This window comes from Vitis vinifera, chromosome 13 (assembly GCF_030704535.1).
Source record: "Vitis vinifera cultivar Pinot Noir 40024 chromosome 13, ASM3070453v1".
In the NCBI taxonomy this organism is placed as follows: Eukaryota; Viridiplantae; Streptophyta; class Magnoliopsida; order Vitales; family Vitaceae; genus Vitis; species Vitis vinifera.
The window spans coordinates 28,332,479-28,352,430 of NC_081817.1; the positions used below are offsets into that span (position 1 = coordinate 28,332,479).

At 30.8% G+C, this 19,952-nt stretch overlaps 2 protein-coding genes across 5 annotated transcripts; both read right to left on the reverse strand.

Moving 5' to 3' along the window:
• Positions 1 to 476: 476 nt before the first annotated feature.
• Positions 477 to 7,102, reverse strand: LOC100253394 (E3 ubiquitin-protein ligase BIG BROTHER). 4 transcript variants are annotated; one of them, XM_002279758.5, is made up of 11 exons: positions 6,939 to 7,102; positions 6,477 to 6,524; positions 5,921 to 5,962; positions 5,628 to 5,670; positions 4,889 to 5,069; positions 4,145 to 4,379; positions 3,746 to 3,780; positions 3,341 to 3,385; positions 2,412 to 2,539; positions 852 to 960; positions 477 to 766 (listed from the first exon to the last, which is right to left on the reverse strand). In XM_002279758.5, the coding sequence occupies exons 5-11, from the start codon at positions 5,027 to 5,029 to the stop codon at positions 716 to 718; spliced, it is 744 nt and encodes a 247-aa protein (XP_002279794.2). In that variant the 5' UTR covers positions 5,030 to 5,069; positions 5,628 to 5,670; positions 5,921 to 5,962; positions 6,477 to 6,524; positions 6,939 to 7,102; the 3' UTR covers positions 477 to 715. The 4 variants fall into 4 exon arrangements, with proteins under 4 accessions (XP_002279794.2, XP_010659339.1, XP_019079952.1 ...); XM_010661037.3 differs by having other exon boundaries at positions 6,922 to 7,102; XM_019224407.2 differs by lacking the exon at positions 5,628 to 5,670 and having other exon boundaries at positions 6,939 to 7,101.
• An 8,092-nt stretch (positions 7,103 to 15,194) lies between these two features.
• Positions 15,195 to 19,363, reverse strand: LOC100248265 (ADP,ATP carrier protein 1, mitochondrial). The gene is made up of 4 exons (XM_002279712.4): positions 19,194 to 19,363; positions 16,709 to 17,208; positions 16,242 to 16,613; positions 15,195 to 15,833 (listed from the first exon to the last, which is right to left on the reverse strand). Exons 2-4 carry the CDS (start codon positions 17,195 to 17,197, stop codon positions 15,537 to 15,539), a joined length of 1,158 nt encoding a protein of 385 aa, XP_002279748.1. The 5' UTR covers positions 17,198 to 17,208; positions 19,194 to 19,363; the 3' UTR covers positions 15,195 to 15,536.
• Between the last annotated feature and the right edge of the window lie 589 nt (positions 19,364 to 19,952).

Consider the following 19,952-nt stretch of genomic DNA (forward strand, 5'->3'; position numbering starts at 1 on the left):
ATTCTGGGCTAAATTTGTGTATATTAATTTGGGGAATTGGTGAAACCCCTACATAAGAAAATCTTTTCAAAAATTATTTTTGTTAGCATACTTAGGTATTCGAGATCAACCATTTAATTGCCACGCTTCCCTTAACTTAGTCAGTAGAGACCTCTTTAGGGCTTAGAGGAGTGCTACCTCCTAGAGGTAGTGGGGACGCACGTGAAAAATTTCTCCTCTATAATATCCTAGAATTTTCCTTTTAAAATTATGATATGAAAGAAGTAATTCAACCGAACATTTCAGCAATCATTTTTGTAATTGAATAAAAAAAAATTACCATTCAATGGACCAGCTCTTTGCAGGAGTGTTTGCCCCCCTCCACTTAGATCTGTTTCATCACATTTTTCATTTATCCATTTGAGACCCCCCAAAAAAAAAAAATAATAATAATAAATAATAAATAAATAAATATAAATAGAGCCACACAGAGACAATGAGACTTGAATGTGAAAGATTTAAAGATTACATGAAAAATCCAACCTTCTGCTATAATAGCTGAGTTTGTTCTCTTCTTCTTCTATTTAACAAAAACTAGTGTGAAGAAAGAAAAGAGTCATCACTGTAGTGTGTCCTTAACCGTCTCTAAGCATCCGAGAGGGAAAATCCGAAAAAAGGGAAAACAAATAAGAAAATTTCACCGAGCAAAGAAAATGGAAGACTCTGTTTTCGGTTATTAGTGCCTTGATTCCTCGCCAAATACCTCGATGTTGCAAACTGGGCATACCTGATTAAACAGAGTGGGATCAGCATCAAGGAATTTAATACAAGTATCAGAAAAGATTTAGCTGTGGAGGAGGTGTTTGGATGACCTTGTTGATGGTAAGCCATTTCGTGCCACAGTCTGTGTGATAGACATGCTTGCAGGGTAATTTTATTTGACGGTCCCCTCTTTTATACCCCATCTGGCAAATCACACATCTGGTTTGCAAAGAAGCCATAAGTATAAGCCTTGCATCTAATAAACAAGAACAGTAGAACCTCCAGAAAGCACTAAGAAATCATGAAGTTGAAATGAACCTCCTAAGAGAGGTAAGTTATACAAGAAGTTCAAAGTTATGAGCGAGGGTTGAAGCCATTCCGAGAATAAGGAATAACCCTTTATTGGAAAAATTCTATAGGAGTTCACAAGCAATAAACATGTGGTTTCATTTGAAGCTCATGTTGGAGGTGCTTCTTGGAAAGAGGAGATACCCCGAGCTTTTTATCACCTTTCTTGGAGAAGCTAAAAGCCTAATGTGAGTTGTGAGGGAAGTAGTTCTTATCACTAGGTTTTTTAACTTAAGATTCCTGAAAATAGGACCCTAGTCCTCTGCAACACATTTTTCTTTTACTTGCAATTCTTGCAAAGGGTCGATAATAAAGTACTTTTGCAAAAGATCTTTGATAGGAAGAAGTGAATTATCCAGGCAACATGACATGATTTGAATGGTCATTTTAAAGACAAAAGAACAAGCAACAAAGAAAAAAAGGAAACAAAAGCACGGGTAATTGCAAAGGACAAGGGTTCCACATAGGCCATTAGAATTCATTAGAGATGCAATGACAAATTACCCTTATACTGCTAATCAATGCAATCCAAAGATACATTTGCATTCATTTTCTAGTACAAATTTTATTGTATTTAAGGACATTATGGGTAAAATTCTTAGCTTTTGAATGATATTGTTCTTTCCTCAAAATATTATTTCCCTTATGCTTCTCTTTAAACAATACCGCTAGTCAATTCTTAGATGTTTATCAATGTTTGCATTTGTCATAACATGCTCTGTTGCTGAAAATTTTAACTTGCTTTGCTTCTCACAAATCTGAACTATGAGATAAGAGCCAGTTTTAGATCTTCACTGTTACCAAAATCGGAAGTAGCTAGTGATTTTATATTGAGGAATGAATTCATGCATGATGCATGAACTATAATAAGCAAGATATGTGTGCAGCATTTCTATCATTATGACCATCAATTTGCTTAATAAAAATTGCACATCAACATGAGATGGGGTACTGTCAACCAGGTCGGTCACACAAGAAGAAGGGCATGAACCCATTACATTCAGATGCCTATATTCAGATTTATATTATTTTCCCATCATTTTATCCAATTCAAACTCACAAATGTCATTCGAAAAAAACGAAAAGGAAAAACCATGCAGCAAAGTTTTTAGGGTTAGTTTCTCTTTTCTAGCAAGTTAGGTCTAATTGTGCCTACAATCTATGCATAGAGGAAGAAAACAAAAAACTACTTATTTTTTCTTGAGAATAAATCTAGTATTCTGAAGCTCAACATGTTCAAATCAAGCATCTGACAAATCAGCTGGCATTGAAAATGTTTCTGACCAAAAATCTAGTATTCTGAAGCTCAGAAAAAATGTTACCTCTCCGCAGATCTTTTTCTTGAGAATAAGCGGCCGGACTTGTACCTACAGGTTGGAAGCAAGTTAATATGCTCCTGGGAAAGACCTCGACTTTGAGTTCCCACTGCCTCACCCAAATCAAGCAATTCCTGCCAAACAAAAGGATGTATCACTGATCACATCAACATGTTCAAGCTTCAACTGTCACTGTTTCTTATTATTATACCATTTCAAAATTGGCATGTCAAGACTCATTGACCATAAAAAGACAACAATATTCCAAAACCAGACACAGGCAACTTTTTTTTTTTTCTTTGATGGGCATATTGGAAATGAACTACTTACTCTCTAGACATTTTTTGGAGGTCACACTGATTCCCAAAACCGTTTTTTTTTTTTTTTGGACAAACTTTGAGAGTGTGCAATTGCTTCATAAAACCATTGCCACCAGAGTTATCCCATTGGCTTCTGTCCCCTTCAGCACAGAGCCATTGATACACAGAATCATCAACTCAACCCTGACAAGGCAAAATACCATCACTCTGAAATCATCATTTTCAAGAACTGATCATGATCTGCTCTCATCAGATTTTAATCTCCACAAACTCAAATGAGAGATTTCAATCTCACACTATCACACTCCCTTAGTAAAGTAATTGCATATAGATTCACAATCCCTCTTCAGGTCTTTCTTGATTTCATAATTTTCAAGGTCTTGAATTCCATGAATGCATGATATGTTGCCCTAACAATTTGTAGGTCTGTTCAAATTTGTATACATGAAGTATTTCTTCCACTCAATTTTTATTCCATACGGCCAAATCCCACAAACAAGGCATCAGTCACTAGTGTGCACTCATCATACCCCAAAAATGTTCAACTCACAACCAAATGCATATCTGCTAGCGTCCAAACTGAAAAAAAAAAAAAAAAAGCATCCACCAACAAACCTCATAGGTCATGTTATCAGGATCAACATTGTCTTGCCAAATAGCCTGCAACAATGCACAGAAAATGAAAAGGTTTAATAAATGCTTTGTATAACCAGTTCAAATCTTATCTCTAAATCTATAACCTCAATTTATTGTTGAAGGAAAGAAGAGTTAGTTGACAAAAAACAATCAGTTGACATTTATGGATCAAAAGGGCTTGCCAGATATAGATGTGTGTCTACAAGATTATACAAACTTACGCATTTCAAATCATACAACATTCAGTCCAGTTAGCTAAGAATCAATCTACAAGCAAATATGCATAATTTCTCTTTCAATTACTTTATTTAAATGGTGACAATGTACTGGATTTACAAATGGTGTGAATGTTGCACAATAACAATTAGCAAGCAAGTTTTATACCTGAGAACTGGTGGCACTGTAATGATTTGGACTGCCTGAAAAAATGAAGAAAATTTTGTAAGTTAGATAAATGATTAGGCTTTACAATGTCAGAATAAATTTAACTTCATAAAATTGTTCAAGTTAATTAATGACAGCATGGAACTAACAAAAGAACCAAGGACAGCAAAACTTTTGTGAATCCTTTGCAACAAGAGTTTTCTTGTTTTAAGGCCAAAACCAAACATTGCTGGCATCCCAAGGACAACAAAATTGACTACCTCTTTTAATTAGCCATGGCTCAAAAGATTAGAGAAGAGGTCATTATAGTTATGTGGTCAAGTTCAAATTAATATATCATCAATTATAATTAAAGGGTCATTAAATGGAAACACAGAAACAGAAAAATTCCGAACTAACATTCTTCAGGAATAGCATGCACATTCATGACTTCATTTCCTGTAGGCTGTGTCTCTATGGTTGTAGGTTCTTCAACAATCATGGATGAAGGGTATTCCCAAGGTCTCCTGCTGACCTCTATTCCTGGTACATGTTCATTTACATCATAAGGGCCATAATAAGTACTCCCGGGACCAGAAAATCCGAATTTGTAGGAATTCATATTCATTGTCCAGTAAAAGTTTTCCTGGATAGACTGCATCAGAGAAGAAAAAAAAAAGAATCAGCACAAGGCAGATGGTTTATTAGTGTGATTCAATACACTTGTGAAGAATGCTAAGCATGCAACTGTGAGGAATATTAAAATTCTTGAACTTCCAATTGCTTGAAGACTGAGAAATTGTTAAAATAAAAAGGAAATAGAACTTGGGGTCTTATGAATGACTGGGGATTTGAAAAGGCTGTTGTAAGGTTCCAAGTTTTCTTTTCTGTTCCAACAATTTCTCTGCAACCAAACAAAGGACTGAGCAATTCTTGCATAGACAACAGTGTAAGACAAATGCATAAATTTAACCATCCCCATCCCCATCGCATCATTCATGAGCAGTATGCATCTGCCAACCTTGCAACTAATGGCAAGCCAAAACTATGAACTGCCTATAAGGACATTTTCAATATTTATAATGTACAAATTTTATTTTTTTTCTTCTTCATTTTTTTTCCCATTTTTCTCTAAAAGTATGCGTAATTGGAAATTAAAAGTACCTGATTATGCATTGCTTCAGCCTGAGCATAATTTACCGGAACATGGCCAAGACCTTCAAAGAAGTCCATAAAGCTTTCAGTAATTGTGTAAGGAAAGCCAGTGTTTATGTAATGCACCTCCATTTGTCTATTCCCGTTCATTTCTCAACAATTATTCCAACTCAATTGCACAAAAGACAAGCTGCAAACGAGACATACATTAAACAACATTATTAAATTCCTAGCAAAAAATTATAACATAAAAATAAATATAGGTAACAAAAAATTCAATTCAAATTTGATCAGTAACACTGCACTTGAATATTATCCTATGGGAAGGAAAAATTTTGTAACAAGGAACCATTAAATATCAATGACTTTCAAAAAAGCATTATTAGATTCCAGACACACACAAAAAAAAAAAAAAAAAAAAACCATGAAATATACAAATAATTTGATCAATATGAATCCAACCAATAATGCTCCCTTAAGGGAGAAAAAGAAGAATTTTTTTTTGAAAATTTTGAATTTTTTTTCTTTATCTAAGAAAAGAATAATAAAACCTCTGCTCAACTGTGCCTAAATCAACCTGCCTCACTTGAAACAACCTTTTTTTTTTCATTTCTATTTAGGAAAAACACAACACAAAGCTTGAGATTCAATTTTCTCTCTCTCTCTCTCTCTTTTCTCTCTTTTTTTGACTTTTCTCGGAAAGAAATGGAGGGGAAGTCTTCAGGAAAGCAATGAAGCAATACAATACCTCTCTTCACATTCCAAGCAAACTTCCCGACAGAAAAAGGAAACTGAAATGAGAAGAAGAAAAGCAGTTAGATTGCAAATCGAAATTCACCAATTACATGGCTTTTTCTGCATCAATAACTGAAATTACATTCAAAACCATATCAACATTCTCTAAGCTGAGAGAGCTAGTTTTACATAACTCTTAAAAGAAACAAGACAATACAAAACCTGATGCTCAAAATAATAATAATAATAATAATAATAATCATAATCGCTTCTTTGAAACCAGATGGAGCTAAAATGCAACAATACCTCATCTAACAAAAATTTCTTCGTATTTTGAACAAACTTTTCCTGGAAAAATAAAATAAAATCAGAGCATCAGAAGAAGAAAACTGTTAGATTACAGATGATTTTTTTTTTCATAAGAACTGAAACGACGACAGATGTACACCAACATTGAGGTATAGAAAGACAGGGGAAAAACAAGCTTCACATTGTCTTTGAGGAAGGAAGAAATGAACACCACAATACATCAGACTCAAAAAATTTGTCTGTTCTTTTTCTGAGATTCTCTCGGAAACCATACGAAGGTAAAATGCAATAATATTTAACAAAATTTTCTTCGCGAGCATAGAAAAATAGAGAAGCTGGGAATCAGGAAAAGAAAAAGAAAAAAAACAGTCGGATTCAGATCAAGTTCACCAATTCTGCACATCTTTCTTTTTTCCTTTTCTCGTAACAACAGACATTACAGAACAACAAACTTCTCTGTCTTTTTAACCACAAAACCTCTGACTCAAAAAATCTATTCCCCTTTGTTTCCCGACTTTCTCGACAACCAAACGGAGGTAAGATGCAACAATACCTCATTTAAAATAAATCTCTTTGCATTCCGAACAAACTTCAGATGAAGCTGAGAATAAGGTAAAAAAAACTGTTAGATTACAGATCAAATTCACCAACTTCGCGCAACTTGATTTAATTTTTTTCTGAAATTACATAAGAACTATCTTCTCAGTTTTTGTCACCACAAAAACTCAGACTAAAAAATCTTTTCTCTCTTCTTTTAATGAGTTTTCTGGGAAACCAAACATATTACATTCAACAAAAACTTCTTCGCATTCCAAGAAAATTTCCAGAAAAAAAAAAAAAAACTAAGATAAAAAAAGAAAAAAGAAAGACGAAGCTGAGAACCAGAAGAAGAAAAAAAACTGTCAGATTACAGATCAAATTCACCAATTTTGCAAAAGTTTTTTCTCTCTTCCTTTAACATAAAAACTGAAATTATCTAAAAAATGCGCGAAAAATACATCAAAATTCAACAGACATTGTAGAGATGGGATTGCAGAGCTTGAAGCTTGAGAAACAGACAAAGGAAGCTCACACTCACTCCCTCTCTCCCTATCTCTGTATAGAAAGTGAAAGGGAATGGGGGATTTTCTCTCTCTAGACTTTCTCTCTCTACTCCATTGTCTCTTTCCTCTCTTCTCTTCCTTTGTGGCGCTTTTATGCTGGGTTTTGGACACACGCCACCGCTGAGCAGACGATAAATTGGTGTTAAAAGATCGCGAGATATTGAGGCTGAGAAAAAGACAAATAATGCATGTTTGGTTCTCGAGAAAAAAAAGGAGAAGTGGGAAGAAGAAAAAGAGATGAAAATTTTTAAATATTTGTGTTTTGTTGCTGAGATATGGCCACATCTGCACGACCATTTCATGCAAAATCCCAAAAAATGAAAACAAAATTTCCGCAACGTTCCAAAAACTGATTTTTAAAATCAGTTTTTGAGAACCCTTTTAAAAATATTATAAATTGTTTTGAGTGATAAAATTTATCTGAGAATTTAATATTTTTCATATTATTTTTCTAAAAACTAATTCTTGAAAATAATTTTTAAAATTTAAAAATACATTTAAGAAATTTCTAAATAAAAGTAGTTTTTGATTACTTGCTTTGAAAATAAGTGTTTTTGAAATAAATTTGAGTTGTTTATGGTTTTTTTTAATTAGTAAATAATTAAAAGTGTGTTTGGGACTAATTTTTAAAAAATATATGTTTTTTTAATAATTGAATGATAAAAATTTTTAAATTTTAAAAATACTACAAACACTCATTTGAAGAGTGTGGTTCACAATTATTTCATAAAACGTGATAACATTTCTAACATTTAAATAATAAAAAAATTAAAAATATTAAAAACCTTTCTAAAAACACTATCAATAGAGGTGTAATAAGAACTCTAGAAATTATGGAAAATACTTTTAAAATTTGTATAATTAAAAAACTATTTCCATAATTGAATTTACAAATAGAATTTTGTTTTTGAAAACAACTATTTTTAAGTCTTATCCTCATATTGTTTTTTAACTTTTTTTATAAAAAAAATATTATCAATTAGTCTTTTTTTTTAATTATTTATAAAACAAAATTTTCAAATACGTCTTTTTAATGAAAAGGAACAAAATAAAAAACACGCATTTTAATTAAAAAAATACTTTGAAATTAATATTTTAGGTGGAAGATTTAAAATTCATTTAAAAAATATTTTTAAAATTTAGCAAACACCTTATATTTAAAAAAAACACTTTTAAAACTAAAAATACTTCCTAAAATATCTGTCTAACTCTCTTATTGGCAATTTTAGTTATTGAGCAAAGTTTTATACCATATTCACTTTTTCCTTTTTTGGTCACATTATTGATAATAGGTGACATTCTGTGTACACTGGCAACTTTTTTCGTACCTACTTGCATTGCAATTTGCTAGTACGTTGCCATGTTTGTGGTTATAATGGGTGACAATCAAGTACAAATGTTTTTAAATAAACGAAAAATAATTTGCAAAAAAATGTCGTACCACTTTTATACATACTCAATGATAAAAATATCGATAATCACATATAAATCGGTATTTGGATTTTACGAATATATCGAAAATTACAAATATATCGATACTTGGATTTTATGTGTATATTAGATATATAAAATATATCGACGGATATTTTCACAAAATATCGATAGATAAAAAAATTGATCAAAACTTATGGAAATATAAGAAAAAACCTTTTAAAAATGAAATTAGAAGTATAATAGACATTTTAAAATTGTTTTATTGAATAAATTGATATATATATATATATATATATATATGATATGATTTATGATATTAAATTTAATTATATATCATCGATCGATAAGAAATATGAATTTTGCAAATGTACACTTATTATGAAGTTAAATTATTACAAATATACTAATTATGTTATTCAAATATATTATTATGTTAAGTTAATTTACTTACCTTTATTGAAAATATATCAATTAATTGTAAAAATGTACTAATTTAAATTCAATGTTATACTAATTTAAAAATCTACCGAGTTAATTTATTCTCAATATGCTATTATTACACTTGAATATCAAAATAAAATAAAATAATTAATTTAAAACTCAATTATTGCAAATGTACTAATTATGTGATTTGAATATATTTATGATTTTTATTTAAAAATATTTTTGATACAAAATATTATTGATACAAAATATTTTTATTTAAAAATATTGATAAATTTATTTATAAATTTATATTTGTTTTATATTTAATTAGTATAAAAAATAAATAATAAGATAATTAAAATGAACTTATTTATAATAATTTATTTTTTTACCGATATATCTTTGAAATTTCAGCGATTTTTTCTTATTTAGGACTCATATTTTGCTTGTATCATCAATATATTTATGATTATTAATATATCCTCCATACATTTCCATCAGCTAATATATCTTACCTATATAATGGATTCATCTTCTCATATATCGATCTAATATATCCCGATATTTTATCCTTACTCATAATTCAATTTTACCTAATTTATGGGAACAAAAATGGTTTATTGACTTCATTTTTAATGAAAATGCATAGAGGTGTTTGATAAAACTTAATATTTATTACTTAATAACTTAAAATTAAATTAAATTATACTTAAATTGTTAACTTAAAATTTATTTTGATAAAATTAATTTTAAATAATAAAATTAACATATTTATCCTCGTAAATTATAACTAAGAAAAATAAGGTCAACTAATAATGGAGGCCTTAGAGTAGCAAAAGAGATCGTGGTGGTAATTAGGATAAATGAAAATAAAAATGTAAAATGCAGATATTGATTTAAAAATAAATTTATTATTTTAATCATTATTTAAAATTATTTTTTATTTTAAGTCATACAATTAAGTTATTTTATTGAAAATATTTAATTTACTTAAAAACTCAAATTAAGTTATTAAGTTTTTAAGATACTAAGTTAATTTATCAAACACTCACATAATATATTACAAAAGTTAGAATGTATTTTTTATATTTTCAATCATTACTCATACCATTCTAAAAAAAAAAATAGAAATATTTGAAATTTCATTTCAAAAAACATTTTCATCCTTAAAATTTATTTTTGTAAAAGCTTGGAGTAGGAATGATTTTCATAATTCTTTTAAAGAACTGTGAGGTTATGTTTAACTCTCAAAATTTTAAAAAAAATGTTAAATCAAATAATTTTTTATATATGTTTTTGTTATTAAATATAAAAAATAAATATAATTAAAATTAATTAAAATACATGTATTTTAAAATTGCTTAATATTATATAAAAATTAAAATAAGTTAATTAAGCTTAAATAAATATATAAAAATGATTTATTAATTTTATATATATTTTATATATCTCGAATTTTCTCTTGAAAACGTACAACTAAGGAAAATCAAATCGAATAAAATAAAAATATCCACGTACTTGGTGGTGATAAACGAGAATCAAAGCCATTTCCACAGCCGGTGGAGTTCTGTGGGGCAGCCGCATTCCCAGAGATCTCCGCCGTACATCTGTACAATCCTCACCAAAATCAAAAAAATATTTGGTCCCCAAGCCTTGAATTTCACAAAAATAAAAAAAAATAAAAAAGAAGATAATGTTAATTAATATAAATCACGATAACCGTTGAGGTTTTCAACTACTCTCACTCTGGCAAGCAACAACGTTGAGTGATCAACTGACAGCATAGTTTGAGAAAAAGTTCACTACAGCCAATGAGGGGGCGACACGAAGGCAGAAGTGGATGACCCCTAATTTATGGGTAGTTATTGAATTGGTCATGGGTCACGGGTGGAAAGGTAAAGGTCTGTTTGGCTCTGTCTAATCCTCCGGACCATCAACACTGGATAGTCTCACGAGTTTTTATTTTGATTGAATACCATTGTGAACAGTATTATAGAAAGATGGCTATATTTTTTTCCTGGGGGCTAAAATGGTCATTTTCATTTTCAACTAATTTCTATTAATCTTGAATTAATGAAAATTTTAGGGTATCCTCAAGTTAACATAACAATCCCGTGACTTGAATCCAAGACTTTTGATTATGATATTATTTATTAGATCAAATTTTAACCATTTCATTTGAAAACCAATTAGTGTAAGAGATAAATTAAATATTTTATGACATTCAACATCATATTCTGTGAACTTGTTCTAACAGCTATCATTTTGGTGACTCATCATCGGACTTAAGAGCGGCATTGTTGCAGATCAACAATCCATTTATTTTTTAAAAAATAAAATTTATATATGATTGACTAAAATGCCCTTTTCTTCAACTTATTCACACATTTTCCCACCATCCTAAACCTTAATCTTATTTATCTTTCCTTTTCTTTTTAACTTTTCCTAATTATCTACTAAGTTTGACTTTAAACATATATATAAAGCTATTATTTTTTTAGTATGACTTAAAAAAGTCAACTCATGAAAGGCGCTAAGTCAACTAGTACCAAATGAGAAAAAAAAAACAAAAAAGGACAATTAATTAAATAATAATTTAGAAAATAAAATCATATAAATAAATCAAAGATCAAAACGCAGCGTTTTGATGGGCATGGTACAAGGCAGACATAGTGGATGGAGAAAAGGACCGAAGAGTTGTGTAATTAAAAGAGATTGCGGATGTTTGTGGGCAGCATTAACTCCCCATCTCTTTTGTATTCTAATTGTGCTACTTCTTAAAGCCCTGTTTGGGGGAGTGGTAATGTACCTTTTAAAAGTGTTTAATTTAATGATAGATCTCATAAATGTAAATATTTTTTTTCCTATTTTGTTTTTAGTATTGCAAATAAAAGAAATAAAAAAAAAGAAAGAAGAAATTGATCTCTCTATCGGAAAGTAATATATAAAAAATATTTAAAAAAATAATTTTCTCATATTTGGTTTCAATGCAAACAATTAAGTTAAATCACTTTGAAGTAACATATAAAATAATTAATTAATTTTAAATATATTTTTATTTTTTAAAATTTTCTCTTTCATTGTACTTTTTTTCTATTTTTTTCTTACATTTTACCTTATATTTTTCACAAACCAAACATTCATATTTGAATTAAAAAATAAAAATAAATGAAAAAAATCATTTGGATTGAATTTCTCAAATGCAAAAACTTCTTTTTAAACCCAATAAGCCTTTAAATATTTTTAAGAAGTTTTAATAAAAGAGATTCCACGTTAAAAAGAGATTAAATGAAGCTTATAATAAAAGGAATTTTTAATACAAAAAGTTATCACCCATGAAGTCATAATTTTAATTTTACTTTCAAATTATAATTAAAATAAAAAAATTATCCAAAATGATAAATTAAATTAAATTTTAATGTTAAAGCTTAAGATTTTGTATGGTTGTTGATTTGTTGGAGAAAAGAAGAAAATTTGGTTTGGTGGGATGTGAAAGGCAATGAATGGTGGCTTGACTTTTGCATTGAGAGAGTAAAGAAATTTAAAGCTTTTTGGGAGGCATTGAGAGATGTTTATTTACATCAAATTAGAGAACGGTTGAAGATGGATCACCAAAGCCAACCCCCTCTTAAAAGTTAGGGTTGGTGTCAATTGAGAGTCGTTAAGAATCATAGCACTTAAAAAGGGGCATTGATGAGTCACCTATTGGGTTAGAGGTTACTTGTTCCGTATTCCGAGATTTACGGACATATAAACAATCATTATGAATGACAACGAGGTGAGTTTTTTGGGTAACTGTATTGTTTGTAGTGAGACTAAATAAACGAATTTTGGATATTTTTTTAAAACTTGGGATGAGTTCAGGACAAGTTCAGGTATTGTCCTTTCCTGTCTCGATTATATATACAATTTAATTAAAAAAATTAAATTAAATTAAATTAATTTTTATTTTTCTATTTTTAATATATAATAATAATAAAATACTTTTAAAATAAGTTATAAAAATTATAATATTTTAATTATTTATAAAAATATATGTATTTTAATGTAATTAAAATAATTTAATATATATATATATATATATATATATATATATTTATTTATAAATAAATGGGGCAGGTCTGATGGGTATGAGAAATTCTTATACTCGCCTTGCCTTGTTTATTTTTTTTAATGGGACGATGATTTGAAATATTTTGAATAAATAAAACGAGGTAGGGATAAGACAACTCAAAACCGCCTCATTGTCATCCATAACAATCATTCTCTAGTTATAATGTTTGTCTGTTAACACATGTTATCGATTTTATTCTTTCTTTTTAAAAGCTTTTATTTTTAAAATTTCTAATTATATATTAAAATTTATATAATTTCATTACATTTTTATTAAATACTTCTTTAAATATTTGGAATCTTATATTTTTTTTTATTGATTGAATTAGATTTTGAATCATTTTTTATAAAATTAATATGCATTGTCGGTGGCATTTCACTTGACTCAAGCATGCTCTTTGCACCTTATTTATAGAAGACTTTTAAAACTATGCATTTTACATATCTACCATATTTTCACAAACATTTTAAAACATTAATTTTATTAACACATCCACCTAAAAGATTTCGAATATTGTCATTTTTTTTTTACATCTACTTTTTAAAAAAAAAAATTTAAATCCAAAATAAAGTTTAAAGTTAATTCTAATATTTTTTTTATACTTTTTAAATACACATACTAATAATACGTTAATAGTATATGAATACATTTTAGAGCATTTGAGTTAAATTTTCAAAATTAGATTTTGGATTAGCCTTTTAATCAAATAACCCATGTATATATTTTAGACATTGAATGCATAAAGAGAGACTCTTGGCTTGGGACACACCCCACTTAAGAAAAAAAGAAGCTTAAATACAACATGGAGAGACAGTGGAAAATAGATAGTTTAATCATGAGAGGAGGCCCATGGGACCATAAAGAGAGATCCATGGGGACCATACACAAGAGAAGAGAAGAGAAGAGAAGAGAAGAAGCCCATTAACACAAGCAAGGAATTGATCCTTCTTAGCCACCAACTCATCTTCTCTTTTCCTTTTTTTTTTTGGGGGGTTTTTTTTTTCTTTGGACATGTGTCGTCTATGTAAAGAGATGCAAAGAGAGGGAGTGGGAGAGAGAGATTTTGGAACTTCAAGAAAGTGGTCAAAGAAATTACAAAAGAAGTATAGAACACAACTCATGTACAAGTCATTTGGTGTGTGAAGTTAAGCAGCAGCTATTCTAAAGTAATGTTTCTATGTATATATAGAGAGAGATATGTTGTGGAGTCAAGTTCATTAAAGTGAATTAAGGGAGTAGGCTAATCTTGCTTTATAAAAGTAAAGATTGTATAAATAAGAATTCCATTAGAAAGAACAGACCAATTATTAGCCTTAATGGTTCATATCATTAAGACTATGTTTGATTTACGAAAAAGTACGAAAAGTTTGAAGGAAAATACGAGAAAGAAAAGATAGAAAGTGAAGAAAAACAAAAATTAGATTTAAAATTAATAAATTATTTTTATATATTATTTCAAACTTTTTATTTATTTATTTAACTTTTTTATATAAAAATTAAATAATTTAAAAATATGTAAATTTATTAATAATTTTAATTATATATGATTTTCTTTTATATTTTTATAATAAAATTAAATATGAGAAAATTATTTTTCTTACAATTTTTTATCTCTTTTTAGTACTTTTGGAAACCACAGGAATGGTTATGGAGTTGAAATGGAATATGATTTTTGGGGAAGGGGATGATGCCCTTTGGAGGTTGAGTGTAAATGTGTGATAAGGCCCCCTATCCAATTCCTTGATAAGGGTTTTACGGCTAAAGGTTCTTCTATCTAATTCCTTAATTTGTAGGCTTTTGATGGCTACCCTTCTCCAAGGGGCCTATACCTTAAAAGAGTTTTTGAGAGAGTCAGACACCCCTTATAGAAAGGAAGGAAAGAGAAGATTGCCCTGGGCCCTAGGCCCTCAACTCTCAAATTGCTAATATATTCAAGATAATTTTGGAAAATAATTCATTTTGGTGCCATTGATCTCAATCCAATCAAGGAATTGAAAGTTGCTAGCTCATCCAAAATTTACCAAATTTAGAAGAAAAGGTTGAATGAAGGAAACAATGATTGGGAAATGTTTGGATAATCTTTAACATGCCTTCCTTAATCCCTATAAAAAACGAGGAATAAAACCTTATAAACAAAAGGCAAAGGAAACAACCTACCAAACCTGGAAACAACATAACAAGATAAGACTTAAAATTGGAAAATCATCAAAGGCAAATTCCTTATTATTCCACCACTAGAGTTGTGGAAAGGGATCAAATTCCAGCATAAATTATCTGATTGCAATGCTAAGAGTATAGAAAGAACTGAAATTCCAGGGAGTGGTATTGGCGTTTGAACCACTCTAATGAATCAGTTTTTTTTATGGGATCAAAAAAATCATCTGAAAAAGCAAAACGAGTTCGGGGAGTAACTCCCTGCAAAAACTGAATTATTCCAAGGGAAAAAATTCGCCGGGATAACTTCTCTGATAGAACTCAAAGATTTTTCATCACCATACCTAGAGCTAAAGGGGAAATGAGGGGAGAAAACTGATAATTAAGCGCCACCAGATCCATACTTCTTTCCGAACACGATCACCTGCAACTTGTCATAACCAGCAAGCACACCAGCGCCAGCAACTGCACGGAGAATGTTAGCACCAGCACCCTTGAAGAGAGACTTGGCACCCTCATTCTTCAGGATTTGAGCAAAGGCGTCAAAGGAGCTCTTGTATTTGACAGCTTCACCGGAGGTCATCATCATTCTTCTACGAACCGTGTCAATCGGGTAGGATGCAAGGCCAGCACCATTTGTGATCAGCCAACCGAGGGCAAAGCTAGCAAAGAAACTATCCTGAAATATACAGAAAAACAGGAGGGGAAATGAATATAAAGGAGGTCAAAGCTAATTTTGAGATTTCTCTAACCTAAAAGCTCACAACATTTCAACGGCTAGGGCCCATGAATAAACTGCAATGGTTTTTGCTTTTTCCTTGTTTTTTCATAACAAGGAATGAATTTGAAAAAAAAAAATAAACCCTTAAATCACCTTATTTTGGATGTATAACTAAATATTACTAAGGGAATCTGTTCTTCGTATCAATTGAAACAAATCTGAAGATGAATACTTTTAGAAAGTCGAGATTTCCACAGATTTGTCATATAAGGCGTTGCGTGCCTTCACATATCGAATAATAATATATCTTTTACTAGCATTGCTAAGAAACAAACAGCACAGTTACGCAAGGGGTAATATACTAACCTGCAAACCTCCAGTAAGGACCACTGGCTTCAGAGAATCATACATTCCAAAGTAGAGACCACGGTAAACAATGATCCCAACACATGAAATATTGAATCCACGGTAAAGCCCAGCAATACCGTCAGACTTCAGGGTCTTCCTGTAGACATCAACCAAGCCATTGAATTGTCTCTCTCCTCCCTTCTTTGCAGCCTTTGCATCATTTGCTAGACGGGTTCGGGCATAGTCCAGCGAGTAAACAAATAGAAGGGACGAAGCACCAGCAGCACCTCCTGACGCCAAGTTTCCAGCAAACCATTTCCAGTAACCATCCCTGTCTTTCTTGAAATTGAAAAGCCTCTTGAAGTAATCCTTGAATGCAAAGTTCAAGGCCTGGTGCAAAATTAAAAAAGCAATTAATCATAAAGGGCATGAGAAGGAAAATCACAAATCAGAGAATCCAGGAAAAATGGAAAATAACAACTAGCCTGAGTGGGGAAGTAACGGATGACATTAGCAGTGTTTCCTCTCCACAGTGACATAAACCCTTCATCCTTTATTGTCCGGCTAAAACACTCACCAATGCCCTTGTAAGGTTCAGAGAGCCTACCAGTCTTGATCATCTCATCCTGGTTCTGGATCAAAAGCTTCACACGCTCAATTGGAGCAGCAGCTGTTTTGGATACAGCAGCAGAGACTCCACCCATAAGGAAATCAATGGCAAAACCGGCAAGGCCTTTCTCTTTGGGGGCTGGGACAAAAACAGGGGAGACATTTGACCCAACCATCAATGGATCAAAAGTAGCTCCACACATGGGGTACTGCAATGCGGCATTGGTGTAATTCCCATATGCAGAGTGTCTCTGTTGCAAGGTAGGCTGTTGGAATCTGCCATGAAAAGCCTGAATGTTTTGGGAATGATGCAGATGGCCAGCCACCTTCTGCATGATAGTTGGGTACTGAGGCTGATCAATCATTTTGTCTTCCCCTGCAAGGGTGCAAAAGATCATACATAAAAAAGGTGAGATTATACATAATTAGTCGGTAAACACATATGTGCACCCACTATTGAAATAAGAGCAACCACTAGTGAATCAAGCAAACCAAATGTAAATAATTCCCAGGAATTTCATTACATGATTTAATACAAAAACCGAATAGAATATAAAATGGGTGCTAGTAGAACCCCAAAATCTTCTACATGTTTAAAGGGTTCTAAATTTGGATGAGAGCTTCACATGAAGCTCCTCTAGAGCAGTGACACAACATCAAGCACACCACTAGTGAATCAAGCAAACCAAATGTAAATAATTCCCAGGAATTTCTTTACATGATTTAATACAAAAACCGAATAAAATATAAAATGGGTGCTAGTAGAAACCCTAAAATCTTCTTCATGTTTAAAGGGTTCTAAATTTGGATGAGAGCTTCACATGAAGCTCCTCTAGAGCAGTGACACAACATCAAGCTCAGATAATCCTTTGCTGTTCTTGGAGCAGTAGTAGGTAAAATGAGGTATGAAACTAGAAAACATTCGAATGATTTGATGCCCCATGCTGATATGAACTAACACCCCATGTTTAGGAAGGACATTAAATAATAAAATGAAATTAAGAAGAATTATTATAACTATCAAAAAAAAAAAATGAAATTAAGAAAACATTTTAAAATAAGAATCTAAATGAATAAACATAGTAAAGAAGGCATGTCAATGACATAGAGAAGAATTGCATTAAACATGCCTGCCAGTCTCGATATAACATTGATGACAACATAGAATCCTTTTCTAATGGGTGAAGACAGAACCAGATTTTGCAATTTGAAATCCTTTTAGTTGCATACATGGATAAACCACGACATGGAATTATTAAAAGATATGAGGCATCCCTGATAACAAATTCGAGACATCACATTACTAAAAGTAAAATCATGCTAGGAGAGGAGGGTGGATCTAGGCTTTGCTTCAATCCTTATTTTAGTTACTGCTATGCAAATTATCAAAGCACCCTAAAGCTGATTGTTAGATCAATATCAACACTCAAAAGTACAAACAGATCATATCCAGAAGATGCATAGCTCCAATATTTCAAAAGAATGAATTTTAAATACAACCAGAAAAGACTCCCTTCCGCCAGAGATGAATTCCTCGTTAGGAAAGGAATGAAACACACCTCACATCATGATAAAGATTGATGAAGAAAAAGAGCTAAATATAAAAAATCTATGTGATAAATAATTTACACATGACAAAAAAAAAAACAAAAAAACAAAAACAGGCATTTGAAATAGAAAATAGAGAAACTAGAGATAGATATTTCACATTTTGAACCACATTATTCCAAAAATAATTGCGAGAATAAAAGGCTAACAGTGAGATCCTAGCCGTCATCGACACCATTTGTCACTCTTAACTCCAAGACTGGTAAGCAGTAACGAGATTCAAAAACGCAAAAACGTAAGCAGATCTAAAATTCGCTTAAAGAAAACGTTTTTCTCAAAAAAGGAAGACACTAAAAACTACTTGTAGAAAACACTTTTCTCAACTATTTACATCATTTTCCTTTCCTTTTCTCCTCCTTCTCAGGGATTCTCTTTGAATCCCAAAAGAAAGACGAAAATGAAAAAAAATTAAAAAAAAAGAAAAGAAAAGCTTTTAGATGTAAACTTTCCTATGAGATCCAAACGGAGCCTGAAGATTGAATAGATCCAAAACTTCAAAACCTAAAAAAAACACTTCTACAAACTACAAATAAATCATCGCATCAAACAAGAAAAAACAAAGACAGATCCAGAAACGGTACGTGGTCGCCATGTCTCAGACCGATCGGAATATCTCTCTGGAAACTAGAGATGAAATGAACAATTAAAATGAAATAAATGAAGCAATAGATCACAGATCTGACGAGATCGGACCCTGAAAGTGATGATTTAGAGAGATTAGAGAAAAGATTCGAGATTGGATCGTATTGTTACCTTCGGAGAGATTGGAGTCGATGAAATCTCAACGCAGGCGCCGGTAAGGGAAGAAGAAGTGAAGACAGCGAAGATAAACTGTGTGGTGGCGACGGGTTTGAGGAGCATTTTCTCGCTTTTTAAAGACGCTTGTGTGTGATTGGCTGTCTGGCGATGAGTCGCTGACACACGTTTTGTGGAGTTTTGATTCTCTGTCTCGCAGAACTTGTTGACTTCAATCATCGATGTCTCGATCACCGTTGGTGCTGCGTACTTTCTTTTTTGGAGGTAATGAACTCTTTTTAGATTTTTAATTGGTATTAAAACGACGCCGTTTTGAAACTGTTTTTACTTTTTATTTTAAACGTTCCCAAACAGGCAAGCAGCGTGGCTCTAGAACCAAAAGAAAACAGGGGAAAAGAGAAAAAAGAAAAAAGAAAAGAAAAAAAGAAGCCCTATTTCTTTAAAAATAATTTTTGAGAATATTTTTTTAGAATATTTTTTAATTGTTTCAATAACAAAATTATGTATCAAAATTAAAATATGAATATATATATATATATATATATATATATATTTTCCATATAAATGTTATGTGTAAGAGAAAATTTTCAAAATTTCATCAAATTTTAAATTATTTATTGGAATGCTTTAACAAAATGTGAAAAGAATTTAAAATTATTTTTAAAAATAAATATTTAAAAAAATTTGAAAATCTTGCTAAACATGTCATAATTTTCTATTATAAATTATTTAATTTTTTATTCAAAAATTTTTTCG

Excerpts from the sequence above, each read along its gene's own strand:
- LOC100253394 (XM_002279758.5), bottom strand. The coding sequence starts at position 5,029 with ATGAACGGGAATAGACAAATGGAGGTGCATTACATAAACACTGGCTTT. Across the intron at positions 3,386-3,745 it reads ACAGTGCCACCAGTTCTCAG|GCTATTTGGCAAGACAATGT; the intron begins GTATAAAACTTG and ends GCATTGTTGCAG. Across the intron at positions 767-851 it reads AATGGCTTACCATCAACAAG|GTATGCCCAGTTTGCAACAT; the intron begins GTCATCCAAACA and ends CTGTTTAATCAG.
- LOC100248265 (XM_002279712.4), bottom strand. The coding sequence starts at position 17,197 with ATGATTGATCAGCCTCAGTACCCAACTATCATGCAGAAGGTGGCTGGC. Across the intron at positions 16,614-16,708 it reads TCCGTTACTTCCCCACTCAG|GCCTTGAACTTTGCATTCAA; the intron begins GCTAGTTGTTAT and ends ATTTTGCACCAG. Across the intron at positions 15,834-16,241 it reads TCCTTACTGGAGGTTTGCAG|GATAGTTTCTTTGCTAGCTT; the intron begins GTTAGTATATTA and ends TGTATATTTCAG.